The following is a 15,503-nucleotide window of genomic DNA, read 5'->3' on the forward strand; positions in this document are numbered from 1 at the left end:
TGCATGTTGGCGAGATTTGGCTGGTGGAGGTTTGTAAGTATGTAGCTCCAGGATTTCACCAAAAGATTCGATCCAGGAGCTTTCTGATTTTTTGGGATAGAAATGTTCCTTGGCCAGAATCTTACTGAGTCTTTCAGACTCGCCGGTGTTTTCTGAACATGGCCCAACCAGAACCGCTTCATCGCAGCCTTGGTGGCCGACTTGTACCTCTTTAGGCAGTCCTTGTATGGCTGTCGATACTTGTGCCTGTGGCAGATATTGAAAACCTCCGTGGAGAGCTTGCTAAGGCTCGTCAGATCTTCATTCTTCTTCTTCTAATATCTTCTTGCTGTATTTAGCAGAGCACGAGGCTTTGAAGGCGGTAAATGGTAGCGAAATCATTATTTTATGCGGTAACTTCTACTTTCCGCACAAGCGCGTTAATAAATTTGCAAGACTTGTCAAGATAACAGAGCGCGTCACGTTCGCCTCCACTCGCGACCAGCAACACTCTCAATCACTTTTGTCAATCCGTTTCCGCGATTCAGCAGCCTGTCAGCCTCTTACAAAAACATTTTGAATGGCGACCCAATTCCTAAAACATTCTCAAGTAGACTAACTATTCATCTATTGTTCGATCAGCCAGGTAATTCTCTCACAGATGAAATACATAAGCGAAGGCAAGTAGCTGTCGAGAAACCGTCCCTTTTGAGGTCGGTGTTGGCGTCCTTGTTTAGAAGCACACCCCGAAGGCAGCTTCTAAATTTACTGCAGATCGCAATATCGTCAATCTGATTCCGTTTGAAACCCGACAAAACCTGGCAGTATCTAGGTTCGAAAAATACGCTGCCAATGGCAGGAGGTGGCTGCAAAAACCCATAAACCTTTCGATGTAATTATTACGGTCACCAAGATATTGTTTTCCATCAAATGTCGAAGGAATGTGTTATAAGAACCCACGCTAGGCATTCAAATCACCCGTACAGATCATGATTTCATCTTTAGGAAATCTTTTCTGAACTGGTTACAGTTGTTTGTACAAAGCCTCCTTCTCCTGAGTGTCGGAAGCCTTCGTTGGTACGTAACACGGCCGGCACTTCGGCGGGCTTTCGGAGTACTCGTCCTACAGATTGGAGAGGTATGTTCTCCAGAGTCCCATCATTTAACATCACTTAGTTACAATATGTAATGGTGTAACTTTTACTCAACTTGGAGAAAGCCAGCATGTTGAGGACCCTCGATAGCGTTGTTGAGAAGTGTATGCGCACTTTAAAAACAATTTGTTGGTTGACCGGCCATTTCGTTTCGATAGCAAGAGGAATTTGGGCTTCCTCAGGTTGCTAGCCTGCAAATTTCAATCTCTTTTAGTTCCATTCCAATATCTAATAATTGGTTTGGCGATTTGATATATATATTATTGACAGTTTAATGACTTTTTACAGCGGGTCTGTTTCTGAAAATTGGTTCCGTTTAAAATCCCTAATTAAGGCATGGGGAGCTTCGTAGTGGAAATAATTTGAATTTATTTCTGTATACAATGAATCGTACAACTGAAAATCGTCCATATTCAAAAGCACTGAAAAACAAAATTAAAACACAACTATTATACAAACTTTCTTTGTGTGGCATTTCATCGAATGTCATACTAAATATTATACTACCATTATTCCACTAAACTCTCCGATAAGTCGTGAGTAGGTATTTACATAGTTATCTACACAGTAAACACTTTAATGTAATCAACTTCCAGTTTTCCTCGAGGGTAAGTTTTTTGTTTAATATCTCGCCAAAACTTCCGCATGCTTCTTGGATCAAGGTTTGCCCATGGTTTATCTGGTAGTCCATCGTCAAACTCGATATGTCCGCCGATGCCTAGACCAATTGTTAGGTGAAATGGTTGATCAAATGGTGCCATCTCCGTCGTTGGGCGCGAGAATGTTAAGGAGGATGTCATCATTCCATGGCCTCCGGTAAAGTAGGTCCTTTTCATCGGGTTTATTTTGCAATATTGTTCCCCATCGACGGACAGAGTGATGGAGGTTGGGGCCCATTTTAAACCGTAAATATGATAATCGGAACTCCATTTCTGATTATTACTGCATAATTTTTGGCATATATGCTGATTTCGTAATGATCCGTCACCTTTGGAAATAATGCCGCCTGAAAGAGTGCATGTATCTAAACCAGTAATGAACGCCACTCGCATTTGTCCAGAACTGAAGTTGTATTTGCCATACGCATTCTCCGAAGGTTCTAACAGGAATTGCAAGAAGGACCAAGGAATATCGGGAAGCTTAGCCCTAATTTGAACGAAACCGTACAAAAAACAGAAGTACCCTTTTGTAGTAATTTGACCTGATGCTATTGGAGGCATTATGTCAACAGCATTTGTCCTAATACAATCACTTGTCTCTAGTTCTCCAGTGCAATCTGGTTGAAGATTGAGAGTGAGATTGGAGTCGAAAATATTATCTCCATAAATATCCGTCATGCGTCTGGGTTCTATGGAAAGATGGCTTCGGTTGACGTAAATTACATCTTGATGACTTAAATATGTAACAAATTCAAAGTTAGGTTGACCACCAAACCGTTCTTGTAGGGTCCACTTAGATGTATCCACTCGACTCCCTGAGAACTGCTCATCGAATATTAGACGCTCCGCGCACTTCTGTTGAATACCATTCACCGCTGTTATCGATGGCTTACATTCAGTACTTGTGTCGTCCATCGGAGGAGCCTGCCAAATGCTCCTGTGTCCCACTTTGTTAATGTAGCTTGTCACTATGTGTACTCTATCTGGGTATTGTTTTATCTGCCCAAATGCAGTGACAATTATTCGATAATAAATTACGTCTCCAATCCTGAGCTTTGATGCGTTGTCTTCAAACGTCAGCTGACCATTTTTAGGGCGTATATCGTTTGAAATCCACGTACTGGCTCCAAAATTATCTAAATCTTGGTTGAGTCTACCATTGAAAGTCATGGAAGTGACACCATATTCTGCGGGAAGTGATACCTGGAAACCAGTTGGGTAAAACACTTCCACTTTCACAGATGGAAGAGCTAGTTGCGTCGGTCTACATTCACGAAAATGAACGAACGCCAACACCAGGAATACGCCATTCATGTAACGCTGTTTTTGGTTAAATGTGGTAAGGTTTATTTCGTAATCGAACACATTCTCCGTTTCAATATGTGATGTGCAGTTCGTATATATAAGTTGCCCGTTTTGTGGTCTCACATCATTTGCAATCCAGCTATCGATTGGAAGTGCATTATCTCTGCTGTAAAGCTTCGCCTTGAAAGTCATGGATTTGACATCCCTTTCTACTGGAATCGATATCTCGAAACCAGCTTGGTTGAACACATCCAGTTGAACAGATTCGAAAACTGACATCTGAGTAACTGTTCCTAAAGTATTTAGTAGGACTTTCGTCCATGGCATACATTCGGCAGCTGGTTTGGAATTCTTTCCACCTATTATGGCTCTGTCCCATATGTAGTCCTTTTGCTGCCCAAATGCAGTCAAGTTGATGTTCAGTAAAATTTCATCTCCAGTCTTAATATTCGCTGTGCTATTCTCAAAAGTTAGTAGGCCATTTTTTGGGCGCACTTCTACAAACCACGTAGCCACTTCCAAATAGCCTTGGCTGAGGTGCGTGCCTTTGAAAGTTCCAAAGGCGGCACCATTGTCTACTGGGATTGTTACTCGAAATCCGCTTGGACAAAACACTTCGAATTCCCCAACCTTTACATGTATTGGCGCACTTCCGACTCCGTACAGTGAACTTACACCGTTGAAATTCAGAATAAACGTTACAAACAAGGTTAACCGATTGATGAGAATTTCACGAAACATTCTGATGTGAAGAGCGAACTGCTGGCAGAATACTGAATAAATTTTCTAGTAAATCAGAATATATAGTACGCAATCTTGAGATTCGATATTTAGACATTTCAAGGATTGAAATGCCTCACACAGATCAATGGATTCTACATAGTAAGGTTTCGTGGTTATCGCCTCTTTGGTTGGCTTTAGTTCAGTGTGGACCCTACCAGAAGTCTGAAAATAAACTTTAGGGATGAGAGGAATGAACTAATTTAAGGGCGGAAAATCATATTAACTGCCGGAAAATCGATTGTGGTCGCGCGATCCCTTCGTAGCTCCATATGAGTGCAATTTTGCTGTCGCGGTTGGTATTGTGAATTAGAGCATCTGCTGTAGATGTTAAATTGATTTTTGGGTTTTATTTTGCAATAAGTGGCGCATTTTAATAGTTGTTACTATCGTTTCCACCGATTCAATTGTGCAATAAATGAAAATAAAGTGTTGTTTATCAACCGTAAGGGCATACGCGAGTGCACACAAAATGATGAATCTTTCAATGCTTGTGTTAGTATTAGTAAATCAATTCAAAGCCGTAATGTAATATTAGATATAGACACAAACATCTGTCACGGTATTATCAATTATTAATTTGAATATTGAATAGTGCTTTTTCGGTATTTAGAACTTAGCCGTGCATTCAGAAAAATTTGCTCCTCGACACATGGTTTACTTTTATTAATAATTTTCCAGGAATTTTTTGACATTTCTATCATTTTTAAGGTTTTGTGTAAACACAAAACCTTATTAAAATCGGTTTACCGTCTGTCTGTCTGTCTGTCTGTCTGTCCGTCTGTCTGCCTGTCTGTCTGTCTGTCTGTCTGTCTGTCTGTCTGTCCGTCACACGCATTTTTCTCGGAAACGGCTACAGCGATTGACACCAAATTTGGTAGAAAGGTGGGAACTGTGAACGCTCACGCATACAGCGAGTTACATCCTCTTACGTCGAATTTAAGGGGGGGTCCCCATACATGCAAAAGGGGGGTATAATTTTTTTTTTCATCAAATATTGTCATGTGGGGTATCAAATTAAAGGTCTCGTTTAGTACTTTTCAAAAACGGGCTTAGTTTTGACATTTATTGGAAAGGTGGGGAGTGCGGGGGGTTGAAAGTGACCATTCCTTTACGGGGGCCATTCTCAGAGACTACATAACCGAAAAATCTGAAAAAAATCAAGAGGCTGCCACTATATGGTGCCTGGGCTTCGAAATACCTTCCACACTGACATCTGCACAAATAAAGTTAATAATAGTATATTACTATAATTTTTAGTAATTCGCTGCAAAACCCCCCTTAAGTTCATGCTAGGACGACGAAATTTCGCAACAATATAGGGTGTAACATAGAGCATGATGTTACCAAGTTTGGTGGAAATCGCACTATTGCTAACAACGTTATAATACGTCAAAGTTGTCGCTTCCTTGCAAATTCAAGGCTATAAATGTCAATATCATCCGAAAGTGGATATTCTCACATAATATTGTATATGCATATATTACGTGCTACGTACTAAGAAATGCACAAAACCTTTCGTAACTGAAGCGTCCAGCTTCCGGTTTCCCGACTTATTAAGGTTTTGTGTGAAACAAAACCTTTTTCAAATCGGTTTACTATCTGCCTCTCTGTCTGTCTGCCCGTCTGTCGATACCGAAACAGTTATAGTGATTGACACCAAATTTGTTTAGAAAAATGAAAACTGAAAACGCTCATTCAAGTAGTGAGTTAAATCATTCAATGCCGAATTTAAGGGGGCACCAGACACAGACAAAAGGGGGGGGTGTTCATTTTTTTTCAGCAAATATGGGATATCAAGTGAAAGGTGTCGGTTATTACTTTCCGAAACAAGTCTTATTTTTGACTTTTGCTGGAAATGTGGGAAATGCGGAGTTTCGTAATTGATCATGTCGTTCACGAACCTATTCTTAGAAACTACCTAACCGAAAATTTTGAAAAAAATCAAGAGGCTGCCATTACATGGTCCCTAGGTTCCGAAATATATATATATATATATATCTGATCAAGTTTTGTGGAAATCACCCAATTATTCAAAGTTGTCGCTTCTGTAAATTCAAGAGTTTGAATATCAGTATCACGCGAAATTGGGTGTTGTCACATATCTGTATATTTTACTTGGAGGATGCAAGGTACGTGGGACAAACTTCCACACTCGGTTTTCCAAAAGGTATCAAAGCGTCCAGCTTTCGGCTTCATAACTTGTTTTTTATTCAAAACAAAAAACAAAAAAACAAACAAAACAAAAAATTTTCGGAGAAATAAATTTAAAAAGAAAATCTTACGTAGCGTTGAAGCTGTTATGATACTTAATTGATTTCTTTTTGTTTCAGTAGTGCATCTTTGAAATTGTTCCACTAATGAGTGCATGTACGTAGCTACGACAAAATAAGTTGGAATACCAGAAGTTCTGGGTATAAAGGTTTTGTGTTCATCTCTTGTGAGAACGCTTTTCCATTTGTACATAGCTATAAGTTCAAAATATTCCTTGATATATGCAACTCCTCCGTTCACATGAGATCATTTTATATGATCATGACGTCATACACTTCTTAGACAGCTATAAATTGATGAATAAATATCAAATTTTGTACCTCTAGGATGAACTTAACGGGAGAACGTGAGGTAACTTTCTAAAAATATGGTAATATGTTATTGTTAACTTTATTAGTGAACTTATCGGAATGGGATGATTTTGAGGTCTAGATTTTTTATAGGTGCATATAGGTGATTTTTTTCAGATTTTTGGTTGTGCAGGTTCGCCCTTTCTGGGCACACATTTTAAGCTCTCATACCCTATGTTAAATAAAAGATCACTTTCGAAAGGTTTGAAGCCTTTAAATCGATACTTAGACCACATTCTGTGAAAAAAAATGTTATTCCCTCCTTTTACATAGATGGGGAGCAGACCCCAGGTTTTCACCCAACTTTGGGACAATAGCCTCAGCTGTTTTCAAATAAATCGGGGGTGACAGACAGACAGACGCGGAAAAATGGCAGCGGGGATGTGATGCTTCTATAACTCGGTATAGTGCTTTCTGAAGACGAAATCCCAATTACTAGTGAAATTCAGAAATTAAGGAAGAAAAAAATTTTGTTCATATATCGCTAAAAACCCTAAATATTCTTTAATATTTTTTTCAAACTATAAGAAATACGTACACACACTATAACAGACGTTGATATTATGCTCACATTAAACAAACAAACATTGCCTATTACGAATACTATACTTATACATGCACCTATATAAATTGATGTACACATATTTCCGATTTACTTCGTACATAAAAGTATACATATGTATAGTATATATAAAGTACGTATATTGAATGCCTAACCCAAATATCAATACAAACATATCTTTGTCTCGAGCAATTGACATTGATATATAAATGATTGACAAATTAAAACGAAATGTTTCCCTGCGACCTCTCATTATGTGAGCTCACTTTGTTGTGGTATTGACGAATTGATATGTTGCAATGAAGTCATACACCTTTTAGAATCAAAGAAATTCACACCTACATGTGAATGGAGGATGCAAGTTTTTTAGAAAGTGTGGCCATGTGGGGTACGAAGGGGCTCAATTAGTACTTTTCGAAACTGGTTCCATATTTGATATCGGGTAAAAGATAATGGAGTTAGGGTTCAAGATATGACCATCAAAATTATAACAGGTCTTGTTCTCAGAACCTATACAACCGAAAAATCTGCAAAAAATCAATGAAGTTTGAAGAAAATCCAAGTATTATTAACAAAGTTATAGGGGGTGAAACTTTGCCATTTTTGTGAATTTCGTGCATTCTACAACCCGTATGACGTGATGGATGTACTTCATTCCACAAGTAAGTAAGTTCATATAAATGGCGTCGCAATGAATTATTTTGATTTAGGTTTTTAGCCATTTGTATATGTATATTAATTACTTCAAACAGACATGTGTATGTCGGTATATACAATTTAGATAGATATATATAATTTAGATAGATATATTTGCACATTAAGGGGGCAGCCCGTGTGTCGGATCCACGGAATTGAATTTTTTTTTGACATCAATTGTATCTAGAAATTGTGTAGAATATATAGTCAAAATTATCTTTTGATATTCGTAGTCGTTCGGAAATTATGGTGTTGAACACGTGATAAGTAACATGCCAAATTTACGTCGATCGCCGTAATAAAGCTCGTATTTATTGGTCCAAATGATGTTCGAATGACTTTGCTAAAAGGACAAGAATTTAAACCAAAGCCCTACATGTGTTTCTTCAAGAAACCTAAGGTTTATGGACTAGGGATAGCAGATTAATGGTCAGTTAAGGTTTTATGGCTAAAAATCGTATTCGACTTTTTGAATGCGTTTTTCTTGAAACTGCGTGTTGAAAATCGGCTGCCACCATAGCCCAAAGTCTATCCAACGAAATTCTTTGAAATTTGCAGGACTTATTCAGAACATATCTCCACGGTCCGCAAACTACGATAATTGCGATTCATTCTGTAGTTTTTTTTATTCATTGAAGAAACCATAAAAAAACACCAAAATCAAAAAAAAAAGTTTAACAAGGCCCCAAAAATTTACTTTTTAATATTTTTTAATAATCCTAGTTTGCGGACCGTAGTTAGGTCTGTACGTTAAAATGCCGTTTACTTTTTTTCTCTAAGATGATCGCAGCGACCTCTAGCGTGGCAGCAGAAAAACACCTTTTTCTGGGAGATGGGTGTATAAATTGCTCTGTATTTCAAGAACAAACTATGTGATCGGGCTAGAAAAATTATTATGCACGCTCAAGATATTAATAAATCTATGGTGATTCGTTTTTGTATCTTTCTCCAGTTCTTCACAAACAGTTTCTAAAAAAAACCAAAAAAAAACGGCCTTCACACGGGATGACCCCCTTAAATCAGCCGTATTTAATGTGCGTACTATATATGTATCATACATATGTATGCTTTTGCGCAGAAAGTAAATCGAAAATATGGGTCCGATTAATTTATATTGTATATGTGCATATATATGTACAGTTTTCGGAAATAGGCAGTTTGTTTATTTAAGGTGAGAATAATATCTATGACTGGAATATCTACGTATGCTTTTTTTTTTTGTTTGCAAAAATGTGAAGGGGTATATTGGATTTGATGCTACATACGTTTCTTACATAAAATGAACACAAAACGTTTATACCCGAAGCGCGAGCTTCCGGTATTCCGACTTGTTTTTTCAATAATTTCCCTCAAGTGATAGTAAAAGCTAGAACATATTCAATTATAGAAAGGGGTCAAGCAGTGTACTGCAGGATAGACTGATGCGGAACATAGCTCCCCGAGGCCAACCTATCTTTCTCTAAGGATGAGTTGTCTCTCCTCTGGGACGGTGTGTGCCTTTTCAGGGGCCAAGCCTCTCGTCTACCAAGACCGTTAGTGAGTGGTGATAGCCACACCCTGTACGAGGTGACCCTACTATTAACAAAACGCTACGGATCTAGACTGGGGAGTCGAAAAACACCTCCCCCAATCCAGGGTGTCATGCGAACCGTGCCCATTGGATAGTTTGCAGTCGGGGATAACTGACTGTATTCGAACGGAGCCTCACTGATACCTGGTCGCCTCAGTGAGTAAGTTAGATCTTACCGTGCTACGGGGGGCTATGGCACGGCGGACCTCTTAACCGCCATACTCGTGGGAATCAAATGAGTACAAAACTTGAAAAGAAAACAAAAACCAAAAAAGCGGGGCCCCGTACCGCACCAAAACTGGTTAATCAGGCGGAGGCACGTCTCCGAATTACTGAAAGTCAGGTGACTACACCCAAGAAGGGAGAAGTTGGGACGTCAAGCAGTGGATCCAAGGTGAGCATTGGTATACTCCATGGACTACAGCCAACGAACACCACTGCTCAAAGAGCAGGGACCAGCAAAAGCACGTCTGAGATAAATATAACAGACGTCAGGAAGGAGACAGGTCTCAGTGGCGCCGGGGTTAAATGGTACCTGCGCTATCTGAAGGAAGGCCTAAAACCAGAAGAGGCCCTTAAGAAGGCTCAGGACAGACCTAAGCCATCTCTATCGGAGCCGAGAAAGCGGGGAGCAGCAGAGATCAGCCCGCATGAAGGGAATGCTCCCAAAAAACCCCGACCTGAACCCACGGGAGGAGAAAACCCGGGCAGGTCAGGAGTGAAAGAAGGACCCAGGAAGCCCAGCATTAGCTATGCTAGTGCGGTCAAGGGCATTCGACTGGCCATACTGCCAAAAAGGTTTCCCGAGCAAATACTCGCTCAGGAGGAACAGGAAATCATTGAAGAACTTGTCGTCAAGCAGATGATCAAGGGTTGGACGTCGAAACTGGTGTTCACCGGGATACGCTTTCGACTAGGCCTTATACTGGTGGACTGCGCGATGGAAGGTACCGCAGAATGGGAAGGGGTGGAACTGTCAACATGTGCTGGAGATGATATACCAGGAGCCCACATGGTGACAGTTTTTCTCCCAAAGGCCGCGGCAATAGTAACAGAAGACCTTATGAGACTCCTAATTGCTCAGAACGAAGATCTCCATACTCGACTATGGAGAGTCTTCAGAAGCAAGGTGGAGGGAAAGGGTAAACTCCTCACGATCGGGGTAGATGACCGATCCCTAGAGGCAATTAAACATCGGAGTTGTCATATCAACTACCGATTTGGCAACATACCCGTGCATGTGCACAAGGAAAAGCCAAGGAAAGAGACCTCGGAGGAGGCATCGGGTGGAAAACTTACCGAGGTCCCTGAAGAAGTCCCGGAAGCCATAGAGGCGGAAAGAACGGGATCAACCTGGGAAATAGACCTGCTGCCCAGTGAAGAGCAGAAGCTGGACGACCTAGACCTAGGACTCCTAGGTAATTTGGGACTCCTCTTGTGAAAAACCAAGAGCTTGCATAATTCTCAAACGTAATTTAAAATACATATGTCTTTCAGAGTTCTTAACCGGGGACCTTGTGGCGATCCAAGTCTCATTGGAAGCCGGGAGGAGCACTCGAGAGGTAGTTGTAGCATCGGGATACTTCCCAGGAGACGAGAGCCGGGCTCCACCGGAACAAGTCGCAAAGCTGACGGCGTATTGCGAGGAGAGGGCGTTACCACTTCTTCTCGGCTGCGATGCTAACGCCCACCACGAAGTGTGGGGAAGCAGTGACACAAATCGTAGAGGTGAGTACCTTCTCGAATTTATTCTTAGTAATAAGTTGGAAATATACAACGTAGGGAACACTCCAACATTTGTGACCAGCACCAGACAAGAGGTACTAGACATAACTCTAGGAAATATCCTAATGAATGGGATGGTCAGGAATTGGAGGGTGTCGGATGAACCCTCAATGTCTGATCACAGGATAATCAGATTCGACATTGAGGGTAACTCCGAAATAAAAAGAATAATAAGGAATCCCAAGAGAACGGATTGGGAATCCTACACAATGCACCTGAGCAACAACATTGCCCACCTTCAAGGGGGCCGTGACATCAGGAGCGAATTAGAATTAGAAACGGTGGTGAAAGACCTCAACACAATCGTCATTGACGCATATGAGGCCAGCGTCCGGCCAAGACAGTCAAGTCATCAAGGGATGTACCATGGTAGAACAGGAACTTAGCCAGAATGAGAACGGAGGTACGAAATCTCTTTAACCGGGCAAAACGAACCGGGGACTGGCGGAGGTATAAAAATGCACTGACTGCGTTTAGCAACGCCATCAGGGAAGCAAAACGGAACAGCTTTAGGGAATTCTGTGAAGGGATTGAACAGATCACAGAAGCAACCAGGCTGTACAAGGTTGTAGCCAAAGACGGGGGAATATCCTCTGTCTGCTTGAAAAAGGAAGATAGGACATTCACCGAGAATGAGGAGGACAGGGTACACCTGCTTCTCAGAACTCATTTCCCGGGGTCCTACCCCTCGGCGGCAGGCGACAATAATCTGCCTGACACCCCAACAACGAATAAAAGGGGAAGGAAAAAGAGCTGGAAACTAGCAAAAGAGGTATGCTCAGAAGCTAGGCTAAGATGGGCAGTGGGAACCTTTCAACCAATGAAATCTCCCGGAGCAGATGGCATTTTCCCAGCACTTATCCAGAGAGGCCTAGGAACTATCTTAGAGTCTCTTCTGAGGGTGGTAAGGAGGAGCATAGCACTGGGTTACATACCAAGGGCATGGAGACGGGCAAAAGTGGTCTTTATTCCGAAGGCGGGTAAAAAGGATCCTTTTCACCCTAAATCTTTCAGACCAATCTGCCTAACATCGTTCGTACTCGAAACGGTGGAGAAGGTCATAGACAACTATATTAGAACTAACGTTCTAAAGCGTAATCCCTTACATCACTGTCAACACGCTTACCGGGCAGGAAGGTCAACTGAAACTGCTCTGTATCAGCTGACAGAGGTACTACGGGACGCCATAGAAACAAAAGAAATTGCACTGTGCGCGTTTTTGGATATCGAAGGAGCATTCGACAACACATCGCACACAGAGATACAGGATGCCCTGAGCTGCAAAGGAGTGGGAAACACCCTAGCACTCTGGATGGGCAAAATGCTAGAAAGCAGACAAATAGAGATACAAACAGGTACAAATTCTATTATCATGAACACCACTCAAAGCTGTCCACAGGGCGGAGTACTATCGCCGCTGATGTGGAGTATGGTAGTGTATGAACTCCTGGACGTGTTAACTAATATTGGACGACATTGTTCTAATCTGTAGGGGCAAATATGAAGATACCCTATATGATAGAATCCAAACTGGATTAAGGGTTACTAGTGCCTGGTGCAGGAAGGTGGGACTGCGGATCAACCCAACCAAAACCACCATAGTACCATTCACTAGGAGGCGTAAGCTGGATCACCTGAAAACCATAACATTACATGATATGGAGGTGAAACGAGAAACAGAGGTCAAATATTTGGGAATCACGCTAGACCAAAAATTACTCTGGAAGACACATGTCGGAAACACTTGTCGGAAAGCCACGAGGGCTCTGATGACTTACAGATCCATAGCAGGAAAAAAATGGGGTTGCAGCCCGAAGATACTACTTTGGATATATACTGCAATAGTAAGACCAATGATTACCTATGGAGCGGTAATCTGGGCAGAAAGAACCCAACTCAGCACACAAGCCAGGGAATTACATAAGCTCCAAAGGCTGGCTTGCGTGTGTATCAGTGGGGCAGTGAGGACATGCCCAACGGCATCCCTGGAGGTCCTTCTGGGATTAACCCCTCTCCATCTGCACATACAGATGCAGGCAAGGAGACCAATATTCAGGATGGCCGGTAGCATGAGTGAGGCGGGGAGCTGCCTAAATCGAAGGATGATTGATATCCCTTCTAGGCGGTATCCCGCATTACTGATACCGAGGGACAACATGACAACGAGGTTTCACTTCGATAAGAAGTTTGAAACACGTTGGAGTAACAAGGCAAACTGGGAGAGCGTGGCTGCGACATACGGCTTAAACCAGCAACTGATTACTTGGTACACTGACGGATCCCTCACAGCAGAGGGAGCGGGTGCCGGTGTCATTGGTCCAAGGAAAGTGTACTTTGAGCCAATGGGCAGGTACACTAGCATATTCCAAGCGGAAATTTACGCCATAGACAAATGTGCCTCCTTTAATCTGCAAAGGAACTACAGGGGGCAGAACATAGCTATTCTCACCGATAGCCAAGCAGCGATCAAGGCACTTAGGTCCAACCAGGTGAACTCTAAACTGGTTTGGGAATGCCTTGAGAGACTGAATACACTCGGCTCATCCAACAAGGTCTGGATACTTTGGGTTCCAGGCCATGCTGGGCTGGAAGGCAATGAGGCAGCGGATGAACTAGCCAAGAAGGGAGCAGGGATGCCTTTACACGGGCCAGAACCCTTCTGTGGAATCGGAAACGGTTTCATGGCTATGAATCTAAGAAACGAAGAGAAACGGTTGAGGGACTATATTGGGCGGGCCTACCAGGGATGGAGCAGTCCAGGGTGCTTATTGGGGGATAGGAACCCATGCGCACAAAGGATTGCTTAAACCTCACCAAAAAGAACCTTCGAATCATAGTGGGAATTCTCACTGGTCATTGTCGGCTGAACTACCACCTAGGGAAGCTAGGGATATCTACGGACATTGCCTGCAGGTTCTGTGAGGAGGAGGACGAAACCTCTATGCACGTCCTGGGACAGTGTCCGGCACTTGTGCAAAGTAGGTCGATACATCTGGGAGAACACTTAATACCAGATGCAAAGCTGAAACTTCTGGAAGTGGGGAACATACTGAAGTTCCTAACGGTTACAGGCCTGCTTGAGATACTATGATCAACAGGTACACTATAACCAGTAAAAGGGGCACAATAGTTCTTCAAGGACGCGGTGCGACTTTCCCTTAACAGAATAATAATAATAATTATAGAAAGAAAAAGAAGAAGATGGAGAATTTACTTCAGATTCTACATATAATAAAAGTAAATAGCAGAAGTTGATTCCAACTATTATCCTAAAACTTCAAAATATATTCGAAATATTTCGAATTTTGGCAACTTTAAGGCACAAGAGGTTTGAAAAAAAACCAATTTTTAAAAAAGCGTTACTTCCAACTTTTCCGTTTTGCATGTCGGTCGTACGGAAATTATACCAAAAACAAGTCGGAATACCGGAAGCTCGTGCTTCGGGTATAAAGGTTTTGTGTTCATCTTATCTAAGAAATTTCAACGCACATTCTTCTACCCGAGACATATGTACATATTACAGCCGTAGATGCTACGCTCACCTTAAACAAACAAACTGCCTATTTTCGAATACTGTACACATATAGGCACGTATATAAATTGATCGTACCCATATTTCCGATTTACTTCTTATATCTACCTGAATTAGGCTCTACCCGCAAAGTTCATTAGCACGCATATACTATATACCTACATACACCCAATTCATACGAACCTACTTCGTTGTGGTATTGACAAATTGATATGTAATGACGACGTCATGCAGGTTGTAGAGTGCACGAAATTCACGAAAAATTGTAAAGTTTCACCCCCTATAACTTTGTTAATAATAGTTGGATTTTCTTCAAACTTTACCAAATTGTGCATTATGTTCTTCGTTATACGCATGCCAAATTTTGTACTTCTGGGATGAACATAAGGGGGGTGCCGGGTAAATTTCTAAAATGTAGAAATATACTATTATTAACTTTATTTGTGCAGATATCGGAACCGGATATATTTTGAGGCCTAGATTTCGTAGAGATGCACTACTGTGATTTTTTTCGGATTTTTCGGTTGGATAGGTTCTGAGAACGAGACCTGTTACACTTTTTGGGGGTCATATTTTGAACCCTCACTCCCCTGTGTTTCATCTAATATCAAATATTGAACCAGATTCGAAAAGTACTAATTGAGACCTCTCATTTGATACCCTACATGGCTACATTCTGTGAAAAAAAAATTTGCACCCTCCATTCACATGTATGGGGACCCCCCCATTAAACTTAACACAAAATGGCGTCAGTTGCTGCATGTAAAGGGAACGGCAGATCACATACTCCTACCAATTTTCGTGACAATCGGTTCAGCCGTTTCCGAATAAATCGGCTGTGACAGACAGACAGACAG

The 15,503-nt window shown here is 41.6% G+C and overlaps 1 protein-coding gene across 1 annotated transcript; it reads right to left on the bottom strand.

Annotated features, from left to right (window-relative positions):
* Positions 1–1,482: 1,482 nt before the first annotated feature.
* Positions 1,483–3,854, bottom strand: LOC119648725 (beta-1,3-glucan-binding protein-like). The gene has a single exon (XM_038050536.1). The coding sequence runs from the start codon at positions 3,836–3,838 to the stop codon at positions 1,694–1,696; it is 2,145 nt and encodes a 714-aa protein (XP_037906464.1). The 5' UTR covers positions 3,839–3,854; the 3' UTR covers positions 1,483–1,693.
* Between the last annotated feature and the right edge of the window lie 11,649 nt (positions 3,855–15,503).

Source organism: Hermetia illucens, chromosome 2 (genome assembly GCF_905115235.1).
Source record: "Hermetia illucens chromosome 2, iHerIll2.2.curated.20191125, whole genome shotgun sequence".
Classification (NCBI taxonomy): domain Eukaryota; kingdom Metazoa; phylum Arthropoda; class Insecta; order Diptera; family Stratiomyidae; genus Hermetia; species Hermetia illucens.

Coding starts and splice junctions, on each gene's coding strand:
- LOC119648725 (XM_038050536.1), bottom strand. CDS start 3,838: ATGTTTCGTGAAATTCTCATCAATCGGTTAACCTTGTTTGTAACGTTT.